Source organism: Phyllobates terribilis, unplaced genomic scaffold, assembly GCF_046119375.1.
Source record: "Phyllobates terribilis strain yellow unplaced genomic scaffold, ASM4611937v1 Scaffold_4__5_contigs__length_816908805, whole genome shotgun sequence".
Classification (NCBI taxonomy): Eukaryota; Metazoa; Chordata; class Amphibia; order Anura; family Dendrobatidae; genus Phyllobates; species Phyllobates terribilis.
Window position 1 is genome coordinate 40,256,727 of NW_027362764.1, and position 23,873 is coordinate 40,280,599.

The window sequence follows — 23,873 nt, forward strand, 5'->3', positions numbered from 1 at the left end:
CCAAATATAAATACATTAAAGTAAAATCAGTGCCAGTGACGCTGTCCATACCTCTTAAAGAGTCTATGTGATGTATTGATATTCAATGTTTGCTGCTGTGGGACATGGCATCCCAATGAAATCATTTATAGAGGTCCTCCCATTATACCCTGTATGGGAATCCCGAGCTGGACACCCATTATATTGGAGCAAAGAGAGATCAGCTCTGGAGGACTTAGCGCAGCCCGGTATTACATGGTCAACAATTTATAAAGTGGGTGTCGTGTAATACTACCATTCACTTACAGCTGCTGTCACCAGTGGTTTCAACTTTAGTATCCATGATGATCATCTGATTGCCCTCGGCGGTTTATTGCACCAATGCCAGGAGGAGGCAGGAAAAGCACAAGCCCCACTGCCCAATGCATTGCACATAACTAACCCTCCTTCTCTTGATGATAATGAAGATTGGCAAATTACTGCAGCTAGAACGAGACAAGAAGGGAAGAAATCCTGGAAAGGAACTTGCAATAAATGTCTTCTGTCCAAACGTTACTGATTGTATCTGCACTAAATACCAACGCAAAGTATAAAATCACAGATGATGTGGCCGTGAAGCCGGAGTGACTTCTGTATGTGAGAAAGATAAAGAGGTAACCCAAACTGTATTCTCCTTTATCTTTCAGAATGAAGAACAAATTTTGGTATTTTGAATTTGGCACGTCTGAAACGTTCTCTGCTACTTGCAAAAAACTTCATGAAGCAATTGAAATAGAAGTAAGTGAAATATTATGTTTCTTATCAAAACAAGTACTGTGACAAACTATGAGAAAAGTGCAGCTCTGGACTAAAATAATGTATCTACACAGTGAATCCTCCAGCAGAATAGTGAGTGCAGCTCTGGAGGATAATGCTGGATGTAACTCAGGATCAGTACAGGATCAGTAATGTAATGTATGTACACAGTGACTGCACCAGCAGAACAGTGAGTGCAGCTCTGGAGTATAATACAGGATGTAACTCAGGATCAGTAATGTAATGTATGTACACAGTGACTGCACCAGCAGAATAGTGAGTGCAGCTCTGGAGTATAATACAGGATGTAACTTAGGATCAGTACAGGATCAGTAATGTAATGTATGTACACAGCAACTGCACCAGCAGAATAGTGAGTGCAGCTCTGTAATATAATACAGGATGTAACTCAGGATCTGTACAGGATCAGTATGTACACAGTGACTGCACCAGCAGAATAGTGAGTGCAGCCCTGGAGTATAATACAGAATGTAACTTAGGATCAGTAATGTAATGTATGTACACAGTGACTGCACCAGCAGAATAGTGAGTGCAGCTCTGGAGTATAATACAGGATGTAACTTAGGATCAGTACAGGATCAGTAATGTAATGTATGTACACAGTGACTGCACCAGCAGAATAGTGAGTGCTGCTCTGGAGTATAATACAGGATGTAACTCAGGATCAGTAATGTAATGGATGTACACAGTGACTGCACCAGCAGAATAGTGAGCGCAGCTCTGAAGTATAATACAGGACGTGACTCAGGATCAGTACAGGATCAGTAATGTAATGTATGTACTAAGGGACTGTGACGAGCCCCCTGGGCCTGTGCTTGTGCAGGGGGATACCCGGAGCCGGATCGCTGGGGGTTGTAGTCCTCCGTGGCGGTGACCCGGTCCGTGCCCAGGGCGGTCAAACCAGTGGCAGTCTTTGGTAATACCAATGTCCGACTACGCCACCCGTGGATTGCGGTCAGTGGGGACCGCCGCTGCTCTGCAGACCGCTGAGGCTGATGTTGTTTGCGCAGCCGAGTATGGGATAACTCCCCACGGGAGAAGTATTGCCTCAGGGCAGCTAGAGTGAGAAATGATGGGAGTGATGGTGTGAGCGTCCCAGGACTGATGGTGCTGGTGCGGCGATGAAACACAGAGACGTGTGGTGCAGTTCAGGGTCTTTACTGATGGTATAACACAGACCCTCCCGGGAGTACTGGTTAGCAGTAGGGGCCTGGTCAGTCTGTAAGCAAGTAGGTTCTCCCCTGGCCAGGTGGAGTTGTAGGCCTCCCCGACTATCTGCACTCTTTCCTGGCTACCTTGCTCTATGCGGGTAGAAGTAGCCCACGTCCCTGAGTATACCGTGTGGTGCTCACCCGTATGGCCGGTGACTTGGGGCCTTCCGTTAGCCTCCGCTTCACGATGGCGGTGCTGGTCCCTTGCTTGTGACCATGCCTCCGGGCTTCTAAGGCCAGGGGACATGGAATCCCCTGCCAGTTGGATTCTGCTGCTGGACCTGGATGTCCCCACAGCCTCGGACTCCGTGTCCGGTATTAGTGTCTTCAACCAGGGCGAACTCTGCTCAGCTCCAGCCCCTGGTATTCAGCTGCTGTTCCTACAGAGCTCCTAGGTCTTCCTTTCCCTGTGTCTGCTGTCCTCCAGACCTGACTGCGTCTCTGTCTGGGACTTCACTCCTTAATCCCGCCCCAGACCCAGTTTATAAGGGCAGATTCCTCCCCTCCCAGGTCTGGGTGGGCCGTGTTGCATGCTTAGGGCTCCTGACCAGAGAAACCTCCCACTTGCTCTCAGACATAATACTTCTATTACTGTGGCAACCAGACCCCTGGGGTGCCACATTCCCCCCTAGTAAATTTTAGTACTCCGGGACTAAACACATTTTTAAAGAAACATAAATGCAGGGTATAAACAATAATACAATAACATATTTACAAGAAGCTTTAGTTCTTTAAAGGTCACAGCGTGTCCGCAACCGGGTGTCCATATCACCCAAGGTGAAGTTTGTGAAACAAGAGGGCGTCCATGTCACCCAAGGTGAAGCTTTAAGCGAAGTAGGGGACCTGTCCAAAGCAAACCTCTTGCGTTGGACTTGGGCGTGGCTGCAAGGCTGAAGCTAGCTACTTTGGGCCGCAAGGAGGCCACGCCAGACAGGTTTTCTCTTCCGCGGCCGTCTTCGCAAGAGGCACCAAGGTGCAACTATCTACAAGAATTGTTCCGGTTATCCAGTGTCCATAACCTGTTAGTCCAAAGAAATCTGCAGGGTAACTGAGAAACATAATTAATAACAGGCAACAAACATAAACCATAAACATTTTCAAGAAACAGGTAAATTTACAGTGCATTAGTTATATTTTCCAGCGAGCGGGCATCTGACCTCTAGTGACTCTAGTGGACCTACGGAGCTCACTAACTGGTCCTGCACTACAGGGTGTAGGAGGTGTTATGGGCAAGCTGGGCAGCTGTCTGCGCACTCTTTGGCTCACTGGGGGCACGGCAGGCTCACTACTAGCAGAGGGTTGATCCTCCTGCACTGCTGGTGTGGACTCTTCTGCCTCCTGGGCCGGCTGCTCTTCCAGCTCTACCTGGTCTTCTGTAGGCACTTGAGGGGCTGGCTGGAGAAAGGTGAGGACGGGCACCACGATAGCATTGTTTACTTGTGTCCAGGACCGGGGAAAGTCTCTGAGTACGGTGGTGATCATTTCCTCCTTTTCCTCTACGGGTTGATGGTCTTCCTGATCTTCATCGGTGCTTTGCAACTTCTCGGGGCAGTTTTTCAGGTGGTCTCTGGAGACAGTGGCTGTGGTCTCTCCTCCATCCTTGCTGATGACGTACACCTTTGGATTATTGTGGCTTGAGGGCAGTACGGTATACGGGTCCTTTTCCCACTGGTCGTCCAACTTATGGAGCCGCCTTTTTCTTTTCAAGACCTGCTCTCCAGGTACCAGGGGAACAGCGGGAGCATGTTGGTTATAAGTCCTCTCCTGCCTTTCTCTTGATTGACAGAGACTTCGCTCGACGCTCTCCTGTACTTTCCGGTATTGTTGCTGCCATTCTGTATCCCAGTCTGCTTCTGGCGAGGTGTCCTCGAGTGTCAGGACTCCCATATCCAGGTCAACAGGCAGCTTACCAGGTCTTGCTTGCATTAGGTAATCCGGGGTACAGTTGGTGGAACCTACCGGGATGTGGTTGTACAGGTCCACCAGATCGGGCAGTTTCTCAGGCCACAGACTGCGTTCTTCCAGGGTCAATGTTTTTAGCAGATCTATCACCACCTGGTTCATCTTCTCGCAGAGTCCATTGGTTTGGGGTGATAGGGCATTGTTCTTATCTTCTTGCAGCCATACAGGTTGCAGAACTCCTGGAAGACCTCCGCTTCGAAGGCTTGTCCTTGGTCCATCAGCACTTGGTCCGGGTACCCGTGTGGGCGGCAGAAGTGCAGCTGGAAGGCTCTGGCTGCAGTCTGAGCCATCAGGTCTTTGACAGGGACCACCACCAGGAACCGGGAGTAGTGATCCACGATGGTTAGGGCGTAGACATACCCGCTTCTGCTTGGAGCCAGTTTAACATGGTCCAGAGCGACCAGTTCCAGCGGCTGCCTGGTGATGATGGGCTGCAGGGGAGTCCTCTGGCTGGCACGGTCCCTTCTTCTTAGATTGCACGGGCCACAGTCTCTACACCACCTCTCCATGGCTCCTCTCATGCCTATCCAGTAGAACCATTCACGCAGCAGGAACTCCAGCTTCTTCCATCCGAAGTGCCCTGCCCCATTGTGGTAGGCCTCCAGCACCATAGCTGCGTCCCGTCTCGGTACCACAACCTGCCAGATCAGCTCATGTGTCCGGGAATTGACCATTCTGCGGCACAACTTTTCCTTGTAGAGAAACAGTCTGCTCTTCTCCGTCCACAGTTGCTTGGTCTCTTCCGGAGCATCAGGGTCCAGGCGGGCGTCAGCCTGGGTCAGCATCTCCTTCACCAGACGGACTGCGGGGTCACTGTCTTGCGTCTCCGCCCAGTTGTAGTGGGGTAAGGGGTTGAACGTAGCGGATCGCTGGCCCCTCACACGGTGGGAATACTGGGTAATCCCATGACGGTGAAACGCAGGGAGTTCGATCTCTTCCAATTCTTCTGGATCCTCCCCTTCGTCCGGTAGGTTTGGCATCCTGGACAGGGCGTCCGCGTTGGTATTGGAGCGTCCTGCCCGGTATTTGATCGTGAACTCAAAATTGGACAGGCGGGCCATCCATCTCTGCTCCAGGGCACCCAGTCTTGCAGTGTCCAGGTGTGTCAACGGGTTGTTGTCCGTGTACACGGTGAACCTGGAAGAGGCAAGGTAATGCTTAAAACGTTCGGTTACTGCCCACACCACTGCCAGGAACTCTAGCTTGAACGAGCTGTAATTCTCAGGGTTTCTTTCCGTGGGTCGCAGTTTTCGGCTGGCGTAAGCAATTACCCGTTCTCTCCCCTGCTGGATCTGGGACAGTACGGCTCCTAGCCCGATGTTGCTTGCGTCCGTGTGGAGGATAAAGGGCTGGCTGTAATCAGGGCACGCCAGGATTTTATCCCCCGTGAGGGCCATCTTCAGCTGGCGGAAGGACTCCTCTTCCAGCTTTTCCCATTTGAAGGGTGGCTTCTGGTTTTTGGCCTTCCTGGACTGGCTTATCAGGGGGTCCTGCATAGGAGCTGCCTACTTGGTAAAACCGGGAATGAATCTTCGGTAGTAGCCTACCAACCCGAGGAACTGCCGCACTTCCTTTATGCTGGATGGTCTTGGTCAGTCCTTAATCACGGTGATCTTGTCAGGGTCGGGGGCCACTCCGTCAGCACTCACCACATGTCCCAGGTACTGTACCTTGGGCTTCAGTAGATGACACTTTGAGGGTTTTACCTTTAGGCCATAGTTTGCCAGGGCTTCAAACACTTCTGCCAGGTGTTCCAGATGGTCCTCATAGGTCTTGGAATAGACGATGACGTCGTCCAGGTATAGTAGGACCGTCTCGAAGTTCCGGTGTCCCAGACAGCATTCCATCAACCGTTGGAAGGTTCCTGGTGCGTTGCAGAGCCCGAACGGCATACAGTTAAATTCGCTGAGTCCCATCGGGGTGGTGAATGCGGTCTTCTCCCGGTCCGCCTCTGCTACAGGAACCTGCCAGTACCCGCTAGTGAGATCCAAAGTAGAGAAGAAGTTAGCAGATTTTAATGCAGCTAAGGACTCTTCTATCCTTGGTAACGGGTACGCATCTTTGTGTGTGATACGGTTGACCTTCCTGTAGTCTACACACATTCTCATGGTGTTGTCTTTCTTTTTCACTAAGACTAGTGGAGCTGCCCAGGGGCTACAGCTGTCCCTAATTACCCCAGCCTCCTTCATGTCTTTTAGCATCCCTTTGGCGTGTTAATAGTGTGCAGGGGGTACGGGTCGGTATCTCTCCTTTATGGGAGGATGGTCTCCCGTGGGGATGTGATGTTCTACCCCCTTTACTCGCCCGAAGTCCAGCGGGTGTTTACTAAACACTCTCTCGTACTCTTGAACCACCCGATAGACTCCCTGTTTTTGGTGTGAGGGAGTGGAGTCAGTACCCAAATGCAGTTGCTGACACCAGTCCTCCATTGGTTTCTTAGAGCCGTTACCTTCCTCTGGTTGAGATGGAGGCAAGGGTTCCATGGCCTGTACAGAGTTCTGGTTGATGGTGAACAATTTGGCTAGCGTGGCATACCGGGGCAGGTATACTTCTCTCTCCCCGATATTTATGATGCGGACGGGCACCCTCCCATGGCGTACATCGACCACCCCCCGTGCTGTCAAAATGGTGGGCCTACTGTCTGAGTAGATGCGTTCTACCATTGCTTGGTAGTCTCTACCTCTTAGGCCAATAGCTTCCCGGCACCAAATCATCATCTCACTTTTCGGGGGCATGGCAATACGGAACGGGTCACACATTCTCACGCTACCTATCTCACCACCAGATAGTTCCACCTGTTGCCGTTTCATCAGTGCCCGGATCTCTTTTTGGAGGACACGCTGCTGGCTGGAACTGGCGTTCTTGGCAACCTGTTGCAAAATAAGAATCACCTCTGCAAGACAGTTTTCGATTACGTTAGTACCTAGGGTTATTTTTGGGTGACTCTCGCGACGGTCAATGTCCACAATAATCAGTCCTTGTGCCGGCAGTTCAACTTTACTGACCTTGATGGTCACCTCTTTAAATCCTATCTGGGGCTTGGGCTGACCATTGCTGGCTATAATGCTCAGGTCGTCATCAGGGTAGCGGGTTATGTCCGAGTCATTCCAGTACCGCTTAAAGAGCACATACGGGATGGTGGTGACCTGTGACCCGGTGTCTAGTAGGGCACTCATAGGAATGCCGTCCAGTACCACAGGCAAGACCGGACGTCCCCCTACATATTTATCACGCCAGTTTGATGGGCCTGATGATCTTATGCCTGGGGGTTGGCCCTCTACCCCAGGTTGTGCCCGTTTAAATGACAGTACCTTGCCATATGTCCGGGTTGATTGCAGCGGCGGCAGATGGGTCATCCGTCCTCGTTGTATCTGTCGCTGGGTCTTCCTCTGGCCGGTGGGGTCCTCCTCAGTCGGCGCCACGGGATGTCCTCCGGTCCGGATGCCAGCTGGATCTTTCCTGGAGAAGAGACCTGTAAAGACTGCACAGTTCTGGTTAGCGCGGCAACGCTCTTAGTCAGCTCTTGGACCTGATGGTGCAGGTCTGTAGCCGGGTCATTGTTCAAAGCCTGCGCATCAGCTCCCACAGGCCCTGCAGACAAGGGCGCCGCGTCCTGGTGATAAGTGATAGCAGGGCGCCTGTGGGTCACAGCGCCACCTGGTGCCGGTTCTCAGAGCACCCGGATGGCTCTGTCCTTGAACTGTGCAAAGTCCAGGTCAGGGTCCTGTAAGGCCATTGCCCGCAACTGGGTTCGGTGGGCATTGCACAGTAGACTCGCAATAAATTGTTCGGTCAGCAGCTTGTCTTCATTTCCCACGCTGTCAGGGTCTGCCTGCTTAATGGCTCTCAGGGCCTCTTGTAGGTTTAGGGCATAGTCTCTTATACTTTCATGTGCCCGTTGTTTGCACCCGTAAAATCTGAGCTTTATTTCGGCTGAGGTGCGGGTGTCAAATGTGTCTTTCAGCCGGGCTAGTATTTCTCTGACAGTCCTCTTCTTCCCAGGTGACCAGGACTTTACCTCCCTTTGGGCTGCCCCGATTAACTGGGCCACCAGGATGCTTACTTTTTGCTCTTCCGTGAGGGGGTATACCTGAAAGAGGCTATCCAGTTTTTCTCTAAAGTCACTCAGGGTATGTGACTCCCCTGAGTACTGGGGTAGCCAGGTCGCCACCGGGATATAGGGCATGGTGAATGGCATGACCGCAGCAGCGGTTGCTCTGGCGGCCGGTGTGGCGGTGGAGCTCCCCTTGGTGTCTGACATCCTCCTTCCCCCCTAGTGGACCGTGGCCTACCTTGCGATGCTCTTCTTCCGTAGGCCGCGGCTCCGCAGTCAATCGTCGGGGTAGAGGACCTGGCGTCGCGCTCCGATGACGTCAGCGTCGCTCTTCCTCCCTTCCAGAACCTTGCGCAGCGTCAGAGCGTGGGGCGGAGCGTGGGGCGGAGCTTCGGATCTCGCGCGCTTTCGGCGTCCACGCCCCTCTTTTTCCCGTGCGGCGTCCCGAAGATGGCGTCTGAAGGCGGGAAGCAGCTGCGGATGGCGGGAAGATGGCAGAAGATGGCGGGAAACGACCCAAGATGGCGTCCGATGGCGGGAAACGGCTCCGGACGGCGGGAAACTTTACCACAGGTAAGTATAAAAGTCTTTTTCAGGCACGCAGTACCCGGTGGTTGCGGGCACGAAATCCTGCCGACTACGCCAAAGTTGACGCGCCCCCTGGGCCTGTGCTTGTGCAGGGGGATACCCGGAGTCGGATCGCTGGGGGTTGTAGTCCTCCGTGGCGGTGACCCGGTCCGTGCCCAGGGCGGTCAAACCAGTGGCAGTCTTTGGTAATAACAATGTCCGACTACGCCACCAGTGGATTGCGGTCAGTGGGGACCGCCGCTGCGCTGCAGCCCACTGAGGCTGATGTTGTTTGCGCAGCCGAGTATGGGATAACTCCCCACGGGAGAAGTATTGCCTCAGGGCAGCTAATGTGAGAAATGATGGGAGTGATGGTGTGAGCGTCCCAGGACTGATGGTGCTGGTGCGGCGATGAAACAGAGACGTGTGGTGCAGTTCAGGGTCTTTACTGATGGTATAACGCAGACCCTCCCGGGAGTACTGGTTAGCAGTAGGGGCCTGGTCAGTCTGTAAGCAAGTAGGATCTCCCCTGGCCAGGTGGAGTTGTAGGCCTCCCCGACTATCTGCACTCTTTCCTGGCTACCTTGCTCTATGCGGGTAGAAGTAGCCCACGTCCCTGAGTATACCGTGTGGTGCTCACCCGTATGGCCGGTGACTTGGGGCCTTCCGTTAGCATCCGCTTCACGATGGCGGTGCTGGTCCCTTGCTTGTGACCGTGCCTCCGGGCTTCTAAGGCCAGGGGACATGGAATCCCCTGCCGGTTGGAGTCTGCTGCTGGACCTGGATGTCCCCACAGCCTCGGACTCCGTGTCCGGTATTAGTGTCTTCAACCAGGGCGAACTTTGCTCAGCCCCTGGTATTCAGCTACTGTTCCTACAGAGCTCCTAGGTCTTCCTTTCCCTGTGTCTGCTGTCCTCCAGACCTGACTGCGTCTCTGTTTGGGACTTCACTCCCTAATCCCGCCCCAGACCCAGTTTATAAGGGCAGATTCCTCCCCTCCCAGGTCTGGGTGGGCCGTGTTGCATGCTTAGGGCTCCTGACCAGAGAAACCTCCCACTTGCTCTCAGACATAATATTTCTATTACTGTGGCAACCAGACCCCTGGGGTGCCACAACTGCACCAGTAGAATAGTGAGTGCAGCTCTGGAGTTTAATACAGGATGTAACTCAGGATCAGTACAGGATCAGTAATGTAATGTATGTACACAGTGACTGCACCAGCAGAATAGTGAGTGCAGCTCTGGAGTATAATACAGGATGTAACTCAGGATCAGTACAGGATCAGTAATGTAATCTATGTACACAGTGACTGCACCAGCAGAATAGTGAGTGCAGCTCTGGAGAATAATGCAGGATGTAGCTCAGGATCAGTAATGTAATGTATGTACACAGTGACTGCACCAGCAGAATAGTGAGTGCAGCTCTGGAGAATAATGCAGGATGTAGCTCAGGATCAGTAATTTAATGTATGTACACAGTGACTGCACCTGCAGAATAGTGAGTGCAGCTCTGGAGAATAATACAGGAGGTAACTCAGGATCAGTAATGTAATGTATGTACACAGTGACTGCACCAGCAGAATAGTGAGTGCAGCTCTGGAGTATAATACAGGATGTGACTCTGGATCAGTAATGTAATGTATGTACACAGTGACTGCACCAGCAGAATAGTGAGTGCAGCTCTGGAGAATAATACAGGAGGTAACTCAGGATCAGTAATGTAATGTATGTACACAGTGACTGCACCAGCAGAATAGTGAGTGCAGCTCTGGAGTATAATACAGGATGTGACTCTGGATCAGTACTGGATCAGTAATGTTGATCTTTATATTGACTCCCTCGTTGGTGTCACTGATGATTTTGTTATTCTCGATGTCCACGTAAAGTCACATCTTCTTGATTTCTTCTTTTACATTGAGTATCAGCTTCTTCAGGAGCTTCTCCCTCTCTGCCAGCAGGGTCGTATCATCTGTATATCTCAGATTATTGATGGTTCGTCCCCATATTATGACACCGACACTCGAATCATCTAAGTTCAGCTGCCTCATGATTATGTCTGCATAAAGGTTGAAAGTAAAGGAGAAAGGATGCATCCTAGTCTTATGCCCTTTTTGAGCTTGAACCATTCTGTATCTTCATACCATGCTTGGACTGTAGCTTCCTGAATATGATACAGTGACCTGACAACCTAATTGTAACCTCTGTCTGAGGTCATAGGCTCAAAAGGATGTCTGGAACATACTTGGCACAAGCCACTCCATTTGGCAGAAGCCACTCCATTTGGCAGAAGCCACTCCATTTGGCAGATTCCAATACCCTTTAACTGCTGTAGAAGGATCTAGTTTCACAAGAGACCCAGTGGACTGCTACCACCGAAGGGCTGCCATCCCGAGGCAGGAATGATCTCCATGCCTGGTCACCGAGAGGTTATGTCAAGGGCAAAATAAGGATCCATAAGAATAGTCAGAAACCTAAGCCGAAGTCAAAACAGGAAAACCCTAAAACCAAATAGTAGACACACACCTAACCAGGGAAGCACAAAGCTATATCTGGCAGCTTCCTGCAGTAAGCTGGAAGATCTAGTAGGTTGTGGTGTTTTCCAATAGGCTAAAGTAAGGAGCTGATGACTTCCATCCAAACCTTAGTGGCTGGACGGAGCTTCTGGTTCAATCAATCACCAGCGCCGCCCACAGAGTGAATACGGTGGCACCTGTTGACAGAAGCAGATGTCGCCGGAGCAAGTTCTGGTGGAGATGTGACATTAATCAGGAGCATCTGCACTCCTACCTCACTCAGTCCTTCCCAAAGCTTATCATGCTCAACACAGTCAAAATCATTGGTATATTCAAGTAGAGCTTCTTCTGGTAGTCCCTAATTTTTCTATGATTAATAAATTTTACAATGTGATGACGGGTCCCTCTGCCTCTATGAAATCCAGCTTGGGTGTCAAGAAGTTCTCTGTGAAGGATATTGCTTAAACACTTCTCAATGATCTTTAGAAGCACCTTGCTGGTGTGGGTGATCGGGTTGATTTGTTTATAGTTGGCATTGTCTTTGGCGTCACGTTTCTTTGTCAATGGGAGGAGGAGAAAAACTGATCTTTTCCAGTCTTTTGGCCAAGTTGAGGTCCTTCAGATCTTCTGGCATTGTGCTCTCAGTGGGGTTCTTGTGACTGGTTTAAGCAGCTCTGTGGGGATACCATCAATGCCAGGTGGTTGGTTTTTGGTAGCTGCCTCAGTGTCAATCTACTTTACTTTCCAATAGGTGATCTGGTTCTGGGTATTTTTGGCCCCCGAGCTTCTCTTGATGGACAGTGCTTGTGTAGGCATGTAGTTCCTCTGTGTATTCTTTCTATTTCTGATTGATGTTCTGCTGGTTGCTAATTTTATTCTCATGACAGTCCTATCACTTTGAATGTTGTTTGGCACGCTGAAAAAGGCTTCTTCACTTGTTTCCCTGGTTTGGCCTTTCTTATAGGTTTCTTTGAGGTTCATGCATGGTGCATTCAAGAAGCTGGTCTTGTTTTTCCTGGCTTCTCTTTGGAAGTCGGCATTGAGTCACCTCATTCGACCTGTCCTTAGCCTTGGCCTCTCTTCTCTTATTAGTGATTTAGAGGGTATTTACAGGTCACCATTTCCCACCACATGTTGGCTTCTTATATGGCACATGTTTTTGAGCAGTTTTAGGGTTGGTTCCTTTGGTTTCTGCCTACAAATTATCTGGTGCCCCTTTCTCCTGGCTGAGCGCTTTGAATCTTACTGACATCAATCTTCCTTTGCATGGCTGCATGGTTGATCTTACGTGGTCTTACCCTGATTTTGGCTATGACTATGAGGAGTTGGTGATCAGACCCACAGTCTGCACCTTATACACTATAGAGAATTGATCCTTTCCATTTTTGCAGGCAGAGGATTTAGTCGAGTGTTTTGATGCCGGTGGCAACTCACACACAACTCATTTATTGTAGACTTTAATGTGACTTCGACTTACGTGTGACTTCTCTGCAACTTGGACATTTTTTTCTACAGCAAAATTCTCTGCCCTATAATACTCACATAGATGTTTTTTGTGAGACGTGCTGTCGTGACAAGTGATGAGTGAGCATGCTCGTTACTCGAGATTTACGAGCATGCTCGGGTGTTTTCCGAGTATCTTCAGCTGTGCTCGGTGTTATGTTTTCGGCACTCTGTGCTCATGATTTGAAACTGTTTGACAGCTTTAATACATTTGAGGAATGAATGTTTCTTAGGCATTCCTCACATGTATTAAAGCTGTCAAACAGTCGCAAATCATGAGCACTGAGTGATGAAAACATAACACCGAGCACAGCTGAAGATACTCGGTGAGCACCCGAGCATGCTCACCGAAAGGGTTAACAGAATATACTCGCTCACCACTAGTCGTAACATGTCGTCTTGTACCCCTACCCTAAAAGTACGTTTTAAATACCCTTACTCTGGAGGACCCGACATTTCCATGCAGCAGGCTATTATTTTTCATGAGAATACGGTAATGCCTCATATCTCCTGCGGGTGTGCTATAGGGAAGTTTACTTCTTGCTGCCAGGTTCCTTTATAGAAGATCAATGGTTCCCACATTTGCAAACAATGTCATTTTTTGAATCTCTTATTCTTCTGATCATACATTAATAAAAAGGTTTTATCCTAACAGTGAAAGGGTAAATCCTCTAGACAGGACCATTTTTTGAGAACAAGCTCCAAAATTGAGTCTTTTTTTTCTGAATGCCATTCTTAGGGTATGTTCACACAGCATAAATAAGACTCTAGCACAGCTGCCCAGAGTTTCCTAGGCAAAGCCACTTCAGATAAGAGCCAACTGTCATTTCCAGCAACCATTTTTGCTGCTAATTTTGCCGTTGTTTTTGCAACATCTTTTTTTTTCTATTATTTAAACCATAACCTGAGAACAGCTTTCCTCAGGAAGCTGCCCAAAGAATGAAAGTGCTACCTCTTTTAACTGTTTCACAGTTTCCAAACCCTTAGGCTTACGTTTCCATGATGAGCTTTTGGTGAGTTTTTGATATTGCAGATTTTCTGCACTCATTAAGTAAGACAGGTTATTTGCATTACACATCGTGGGAATGTAGCCTAAAGCGATTAAAAGAAGTAACAAAAGACTGAACATGTGCACAGCAATGTCGTTTTTACATTGCAGTATCTGCCTGAAATACCATAAGGTTACGTGCACACCGTGGCTAGGTACGCACTGGGTGTTTTTCAGGAGTTTTTGGAGCAGAAACTTTCCTACTCTCCAATTCCATCTCGCTGTTTTCAAACTCCTCGTGGTTTTTAGAGAGTGCACACAATGTCTTGAGAAAAGTATCGAAAAGATGCACCAAAAAAGGGACATAATGCACAGCAAAAATGACTTTTCAGTGCACGTGTTCAATCTTTTGTTACTACTTTTAAACGCTTCAGGGTTCGGAAACCTTGATGATGTTAATAGAAGTGACATCCTTATTCTTTGGGTGGCTTCGTTTGCAAACCATCCGCTCTGTATAATAGAAGATATAGGCAAAAGGCGCTGGAGGTGGAGCCCCCCCCCCCCCTCGAAAATCAGTGCAAAAATTATGGCTGAGCCGATTTAGGAAAGGAGCCACCACCTAGTGTTGGAGCGAACGTGCTCGAATAAGGTGTTATCCGAGGGTGCTAACCTAGCGTCTTTGGCGTGCTCGAAAAATATGTTTGAGTCCCCGCGGCTGCATGTCTCGCGCCTGTTAGGCAATCCCTGCATGTGTTGCGGCTGTCTAATCGCCACGAGACATGACGCCACGGGAACTCGAACATATTTTTCGAGCACGCAAGAGATACTCGAGTACACCTTATCCGTTGATCACTACCGCCATCCACCAAAAACTCCTGGACAAAAATAAATTCAATGTCAACATACCCTTTCTTCAAAAAAAAAGCCCGGAGATCAAAGAGTTTGAAGTAGAGTTCTCCATAATGCCCTGTCACATTATCAACACTACCTTTCCACTCCTGTCACCGTCCGACCCTGCTATCAACTGCAAAAGTGCAAACTAATCTCTCCGAACGTGGTGTTAATTAGAGGTCCTCTGGCTAATTGTGAAGACTAGCTAGTCTAACTAGTCACAATGGGGTTCCGATGCCGAGCTGAATAATTGCAGTATCGTACGTCCCGCTGAGCTCAATATTAAGTGAAAATAGCAGCCGATAACTGGTCCTAAGCGTCGCCACCGACTGAAATCATTCCAGTTGGTTTGGGGACTCCAGACCTTTATAAATTAACAGCAGGAAAATACCAAAGGTGCCAGATTGCATATTTATTGTCTTTTTTTTTGTGTAATACTTAAATATGTATTATGAAGTGAGTGACATAAATTAGGCAGATTTCAGAATCCACAGGCCGTGGCTTGTAGGAGACCCCATGCTGTCTGACATTTCATCCTTGTCAAAGATCAAATTATTTTAATTTAGGCTGTAAATTATAAGGAATGAAGACTTCTTTGTGGGAATTCCCTGTGGTAATCTGACTTTTGTTGTTACTGCTGCTTGTCAGTGTGCAAAAAATATAATATGCATGCAAATAAGCTTGGAAAATGTGTACTATCTAATTATCTATCCAGTACATTCCACTTGAAGACAGTGGGAAGTCTGACACACAGTATGTGTTTGATTCATTGAGGCCTGCAGGGTATTTACACAAGATTACTTTTAATTATGAAATTAATATCTTTTTATCTGAAATGTATAGAAGTCGGAGAAGGCATGAGGAGAATTTTTATCCAACAATCTCCACTTTTTCTTTTTTTTTTTTTTCTTTTTTACCCAATAAGTTAAATAAAATTCAGCACTAGTTTAACAATAAGGGGCTTTCTGTTCAGGTTTCTGAACTGCAGGAACGGGAACGGTCAGCGAGCATTAATGATGGGATCGAACTCATGATATGATGAGCTGACATCTTCAGGGTGTCGCAAGGTAATAATGACGCACTGTCCAAAATCTATAGGACGTGTTTTCAAAGTGCAACTGACAGGGCCGGCTCCAGGTTTTTCTGGGCCCCGGGCGAAAGAGTCTCAGTGGGCCCCTTTAATACATACCACGATTCATGATGCACAGATACATAGAGAAATATATATATAATACAAAGCCGAAGATTTCACTTCTTACATTACATTATTATTATTATTATTATTTATTATTATAGCGCCATTTATTCCATGGCGCTTTACATGTGATAGGGATATGCATTTACATAATCTTAACAAAACGAGTCAGCGACTGGTAGAGGAGGCGCGAGGACCCTGCCCGCGAGGGCTCACAGTCTACAAGGGATGGGTGAGGATACAGTAGGTGAGTGCAGAGCTGGTCGTGCAGCGGTATGGTGGAGCGAGGGGTTACTACAGGTTGTAGGCTTGTCGGAAGAGGTGGGTCTTCAGGTTCCTTTTGAAGGTTTCCACGTGAGTGATATCTATTGTAAATTCAACAATAGCTCAGAAACCGGTGAATCACTCCACACAGTATACTGGCCCCCATATAACGCTGCATACAGGATACTGGCCCCCATATAACGCTCCATACAGAATACTGGCCCCCATATAACACTCCATACAGAATACTGGCCCCCATATAACACTCCATACAGAATACTGGCCCCCATATAACACTCCATACAGAATACTGGCCCCCATTTAACGCTCCATACAGGATACTGGCCCCCATATAATGCTCCATACAGAATACTGGCCCCCATATAACACTCCATACAGGATACTGGCCCCCATATAACGCTCCATACAGGATACTGGCCCCCATATAATGCTGCATACAGTATACTGGCCACCATATAACGCTCCATACAAGATACTGGCCCCTGTATAACGCTCCATACAGAATACTGGCCCCAATATAACGCTCCATGCAGGCTGTTCCCTCCACATAATGCCTCATGCAGGCTGTTCCCCCCACATAATGCCCCACGCAGGCAGTTACCCCCAAATAATGCCCCATGCAGGCTGTTCCCTCCATATAATGCCCCATGTAGGATGTCCCCCCCTAATAATGCCCCATGCAGGATGTCACCCCCCCCTTATAATGCCCCATGCAAGATGTCACCCCCCCTTATAATGCCCCATGCAGGATGTCACCCCCCCTTATAATGCCCCATGCAGGATGTCACACACCCCTCCCTTATAATGCCCCATGCAGAATGTCACACACCCCCTCCCTTATAATGCCCCATGCAGGATGTCACACACCCCCTTATAATGCCCCATGCCAGATGTCACCCCCCCTTTTAATGCCCCATGCAGGATGTCACCCCCCTTATAATGCCCCATGCAGGATGTCACACACCCCTCCCTTATAATGCCCCATGCAGGATGTCACACACCCCCTTATAATGCCCCATGCAAGATGTCACCCGCCCTTATAATGCCCCATGCAGGATGTCACCCCCCCTTATAATGCCCCATGCAGGATGTCACACCCCCCTCCCTTATAATGCCCCATGCAGGATGTCACACACCCCCTCCCTTATAATGCCCCATGCAGGATGTCACACACCCCCTTATAATGCCCCATGCAAGATGTCACCCGCCCTTATAATGCCCCATGCAGGGTGTCACACCCCCCTCCCTTATAATGCCCCATGCAAGATGTCACACACCCCCTCCCTTATAATGCCCCATGCAGGATGTCACCCCCCCTTATAATGCCCCATGCAGGATGTCACCCCCCCTTATAATGCCCCATGCAGGATGTCACACCCCCCCTTATAATGCCTCATGCAGGATGTCACCCCCCTTATAATGCCCCATGCAGGATGTCACCCCCCCTTATAATGCCCCATGCAGGATGTCACCCCCCCCCCTTATAATGCCCCATGCAGGATGTCACAACCTCCCCCTTCCTTATAATGCCCAATGCTGGATGTCACACACCCCCCCTTAGAATGCCCCATGCAGGATGTCACTCTCCCCCCTTATAATGCCCCATGCAGGATGTCACACCCCCCTCCCTTATAATGCCCCATACAGGATGTCACATCCCCCCCTCCCTTATAATGCCACATACAGGATGTCACACCCCCCCCTCCCATATAATGCCCCATGCCCCCATACACTAATAAAAAAAAAAAATCAAATACTCACTTCACTTCTCACCTGCTGCCGCTGCTCCGGACTCCTCACACGCGCCGGCATCTTCCCGCTCTGCGCTGTGACGATTCAGGAGAGAGCGCGGTGTAAAGACGTCACTGTGCCCTCTGACCTGAGACGTCACAGTGCAGCAGCCGTGGAAGAGACCGGAGCTGCTGCGGAGGCACGGGGAGAGGTAAGTATTGCGCCAGGTGCCGGGGCCTTGAGCGGACGCTGGCACTGCTCTCCTCCGCTCACGGGTCCCATAGCGTGGCGGGGTACCCGGCGGCGAGTGGGCCCCCCCCGCCTGCTCAGGGCCCCAGCTGACGCCGGCCCTGGCAGTTGGTATTATCATGAAAAATACAGCCCCCTATGTACAAGAATATAACTATATAATACTGCCCCTATGTACAAGAATATAACTACTATAATACTGCCCCCTATGTACAAGAATATAACTACTATAATAATGCTCCCTATGTACAAGAATATAACTACTATAATACAGCCCCTATGTACAAGAATATAACTACTATAATACTGCCCCTATGTACAAGAATATGACTGCTTTAATACTGCCCCATGTACAAGAATATAACTACTATAATACTTCCCCTATGTACAAGAATATAGCTACTATAATACTGCCCCTGTGTACAAGAATATAACTACTATAATACTGCCCCTATGTACAAGAATATAACTATATAATACTGCCCCTATGTACAAGAATATAACTACTATAATACTGCTCCTATGTACAGGAATATAACTACTATAATACGGCTACCTATGTACAAGGATATAACTACTATAATACTGTCCCCTATGTACAAGAATATAACTACTATAATACTGCCCCCTATGTACAAGAATATAACTACTATAATACTGCCCCTATGTACAAGAATATAACTACTATAATACTGCTCCTATGTACAAGAATATAACTACTATAATACTGCCCCTATGTACAAGAATATAACCACTATAATACTGTCCCTACGTACAAGAATATAACTACTATAATACTGCCCCTATGTACAAAACTATAACTACTAGAGTACTGCCCCTATGTACAAGAATATAACCACTATAATACTGTCCCTATGTACAAGAATATAACTACTATAATACTGCCCCTATGTACAAGAATATGACTACTATAATACTGCCCCTATGTACAAGAATATAACTACTATAATACTGCTCCTATGTACAAGAATATAACTACTATAATACTGCCCTCTATGTTCAAGAATATAACTACTGTAATACTGCCCCCTATGTACAAGACTATAACTACTATAATACTGCCCCTATGTACAAAAATATAACTACTATAATACTGTCCCTATGTACAAGAATATAACTACTATAATACTGCCTCTATGTACAAGAATATGACTACAATAATACTGTCCCCTATGTACAAGAATGTGACTACTATAATACTGCTCCCATGTACAAGAATATAACTACTATAATACTGCCCTCTATGTAAAAGAATATAACTACTGTAATACTGCCCTCTATGTACAAGAATATAACTACTATAATACTGCCCTCTATGTACAAGAATATAACTACTGTAATACTGCCCTCTATGTACAAGAATATAACTACTATAATACTGCCCTCTATGTACAAGAATATAACTACTATAATACTGCCCCTGTGTACAAGAATATAACTAATATAATACTGCTCCTATGTACAAGAATATAACTACTATAATACTGTCCCCTGTGTTCAAGAATATAACTACTATAATACTGCCCCTATGTACAAGAATATAACTACTATAATACTGCCCCCTATGTACAAGACTATAACTACTATAATACTGCCCCTATGTACAAGAATATAACTACTATAATACTGCCCCTATGTACAAGAATGTAACTACTATAATACTGCCCCCTATGTACAAGACTATAACTACTATAATACTGCCCCTTATGTACAAGACTATAACTACTATAATACTGCCCCTATGTACAAGAATATAACTACTATAATACTGCCCCCTATGTACAAGACTATAGCTACTGTAATACTGCCCCTATGTACAAGACTATAACTACTATAATACTGCCCCTATGTACAAGAATATAACTACTATAATACTTCCCCTATGTACAAGAATGTAACTACTATAATACTGCCCCCTATGTACAAGACTATAACTACTATAATACTGCCCCTATGTACAAGAATATAACTACTATGATACTGCTCCTAATTACAAGAATATAACTACTATAATACTGCCCCCCTATGTACAAGAATATAACTACTATAATACTGTCCTCCTATGTACAAGAATATAACTACTATAATACTGCCCCTATGTACAAGAATATAACTACTATAATACTGTCCCTATGTACAAGAATATAACTACTATAATACTACCCCCTATGTACAAGAATATAACTACTATAATACTGCCCCCTATGTACAGGAATATAACTACTATAATACTGCCCCTATATACAAGAATATAACTACTATAATACTGCCCCTGTGTACAAGAATATAACTACTATAATACTGCCCCCTTATGTACAAGAATATAAATACTATAATACTGCTCCTATGTAGAAGAATATAACTACTATAATACTGCTCCTATGTACAAGAATATAACTACTATAATACTGCTCCTATGTACAAGGATATAACTACTATAATACTGCTCCTATGTACAAGGATATAACTACTATAATACTGTCCCCTATGTACAAGAATATAACTACTATAATACTGCTCCCTATGTACAAGAATATAACTACTATAATACTGCTCCTATGTACAGGAATATAACTACTATAATACTGCCCCCTATGTACAAGAATATAACTACTATAATACTGTCCCCTATGTACAAGAATATAACTACTATAATACTGCTCCCTATGTACAAGAATATAACTACTATAATACTGCCCCTATGTACAAGAATATAACTACTATAATACTGCCACCTATGTATAAGAATATAAATGTCATTTTACTGCTCTCATGCACAAGGATAATAATTTTTGTGGCATTTTTTTGGGAGGGAGGGGGTTGACCAGAACAAATCAATGTACAGCGGATAATTCACATCGGCATTAAGATGACATTTCCGCTACAATCCTTGTGTGTCTGATTCATGCTATATATGTATATTTACCGATCCCCTCCTGAGCTTTATGATATCATCCAGGACAGTAAGGAACTGAGCGGCTTTAGTACTTCATGCAGAACAGACATTGATCATCTCCTAAGACCATCTATATATTTTATTTATGCCATTGTCTTGGTGCCGATCGAGCTTTCAACTCTTATCACCGATACTAATGTAACAGAAGAAGGAGGAAGTAGTTGTCTTTCCTCGGTTCAACAGAACATTTCGTTGGTCATTTCCTTAAATGCATTTCTAATTATGTGAATTCTTGCCGGCGCTTTGATTACTGTGATTAGGAGTCTATATATAACCTTGTATGAGCTCAGGTGTAGGACCATTCATTATGGATCCAGCTTACTGGTGTCTACTGGCTTAAAGGGGCCAATGTGGTAATGAGCGCGCTCCACGGATCCAATGGAGCTCCTTATTTCCTTTATTGTATTGAGACGACCCTGGAGATGGGTTCTGACTTGCTCTATTGGGAGCAATAAAATTAGTGAAATGCTTAGCTGCACCCTCATCTCTAATTTAAAGGGAGGGTGATCACTCGGACTCCCACCATTGGGTGGTGATGGCGGCGGATTTGCACCTCTGCACCATTCATTGTATATAAAACTCAGCTGTAGTTGACCACCGCTCAATTCTATCGTGACATTCTAGAGCCCCATCGTCAGGATTGGGGTGGGGTGGTTCCTAACAATCAGAACCTCAACCATCAGCCTGGTATCAAATATTCTTGGGATGAGTGATGTACCGCTAATATTAGCAAACCAGACAGACGCTATGAGGCCAGTGATCGAGGACCCATGAGTCAGGGCCTCTCCCCCTCCCAGGTATTAAAAATTCAAAGGCTTCTGCATCCAATGGTATATGGCAGAGAAGCCATTAGCCCCCTGTTCATCCATTCAGTCTATGCTTCTGAGATTCAGAGCAGCAGGCATGTGTTACACTCACACAGCTAGGTTCAGATAGGGCGCGACGGGTTTCATTAATTCTTTGGAATCCTGGGGGGACCGTTACTCAGGGCGACCATAGGCTTCAGCTTCTCTCAGGCACACGATAGATTCAATTGCTGACCAGACACATCTGACAAGAGTCCTTTTCAACAGTTTAACAGTGGAATTTAATCTGAAGCACGGCTAGTGCAATTCAGGGATATTACAGCAACAATCTTCATTACAGTACAGTCTGAGTTTTTTGAGCAACCGGCTCTAGTAACAATACAGTGGTTTCTTCACAAGGCACAGTATTATAGTCTCTTCAGTAGCATAATTCAGCATAGATTAGATCTCTTAGCAGCACACTTGTGTATACACAACCACAGGCTTTTCCTTCACAAGGACACAATAGTACACAACATTCTTTATCCTGCATAGAGATGGAAGGGGGAGGGTTTGATGAGGGAGATGATCCCAATTCCTTCTAGTCCTTATCTTCCTGCCTGATAATACTCTGCACTGTTAGTTCAGGGAGTTTATCTGCCCTGTGTTTAGTTTCTCTCCTGATCTGAATCCTGTTCAGTTGCCTTCTGTCAGATACAGATAACACACTACCTTTCTCTTCGGCTTCAGCCAGACTACAATAACAAATTCCCCACAATCCCCCTGGGGCTCTGCTTAAACACTCCCTGTCTCCTGTGACTGTGTTAATCCTTCTAATTGCTGGATGCTTCTGAAGCAACAGCTCTACTTCTGCATGTCACATATGATAATGTCACTAGACAGCACCTGCTGCATGGAGCCTCAGTCCACCCACTGCACAAACCAGAGCAGTGCTTCGGGGAAAAGGGGTAGTAGTTTTTTAATATTGTTTCTATTTTATTATTATTTTTTTTATTAATCATTACTTGGAGATGGCTATGGAGGACACTACTATATTGAGAGGGGTGGCTGCGGGGGCATTATACTGTATGGGGTCACTGACGGCATAATACTGTGAGTATCAAGGTGTGGGGGCCTAATATTGTGTGGAGGGCTGTATGGGGTATTCTGTTTGAGGAGTTGTGGGGGTCATAATACTGCATGTGGGGGTCACTGGGATAATCATATTGTGTATGTCGGTCATCATACAATTTGAGAGGCTGTAGGGACATCATACTGTGTGTGGGGGGTTATTGGAACATTATACTGTGTATGGGGGGACTATGAGGACATCATACTATGGAATGTGTCACTAGGGGCCCCATAATGTGTGGAGGGGATTTGTGGGGTCATAATACTTTGGGGTGGGGCCACTTAATGTGTGTGGGGCCACTGTGAGGTCCTTATACTGTGCATGTGGGGGAAGGACGCTGTGAGGGTATCATGCTGTGTGTGGGGGGAATTTTTTGCCATCACACTCCATAGGTATCATGAAAGGGATGAGAACACTAAGGGACTTCAAAGGGGTCAAATTACTGTGTAGGATGGGATACTATATACACCCTTCTGTGACTGCGCCTATGCACCTTATTACTCTGCCAAATATTTTTTTGGAGTGTGTGAGACCCAATTACGACTTTCGCTATTGGGCTCTATGATTTCTTTGTATGTTCCTGCTTGGAATGTCTCCTTTATTGACTATTTTCCCCACTTTCATGCCATTAAAGGGATGGTCTGGTTTAAAAAAAACACTTTTAACTATCGTTATATACAGTACAGACCAAAAGTTTGGACACACCTTCTCATTTAAAGATTTTTCTGTATTTTCTTGACTATGAAAATTGTACATTCACACTGAAGGCATCAAAACTATGAATTAACACCTGTGGAATTATATACTTAACAAAAAAGTGTGAAACAACTGAAAATATGTCTTATGTTCTAGGTTCTTCAAAGTAGCCACCTTTTGCTTTGATGACTGCTTTGCACACTCTTGGCATTCTCTTGATGAGCTTCAAGAGGTAGTCACCGGAAATGGTCTTCCAACAATCTTGAAGGAGTCCCCAGAGATGCTTAGCACTTGTTGGCCCTTTTGCCTTCACTCTGCGGTCCAGCTCACCCCAAACCAT

General features: G+C 46.7%; 1 protein-coding gene across 6 annotated transcripts in view; it reads left to right on the forward strand.

Moving 5' to 3' along the window:
* The window catches only part of DGKB (diacylglycerol kinase beta), an 889,407-nt gene that overhangs the window by 651,004 nt on the left and 214,530 nt on the right, over positions 1 to 23,873 (forward strand). For all 6 annotated transcript variants that reach the window (XR_012320016.1, XM_073677272.1, XM_073677273.1 and 3 more), the window contains one exon: positions 666 to 756. Coding sequence is in view for 5 of the 6 variants with exons in the window: in XM_073677272.1 (XP_073533373.1) it covers positions 666 to 756 (91 nt within the window). In the remaining variant the exon portion in view is untranslated. The remainder of the gene's footprint in view (positions 1 to 665; positions 757 to 23,873) is intronic.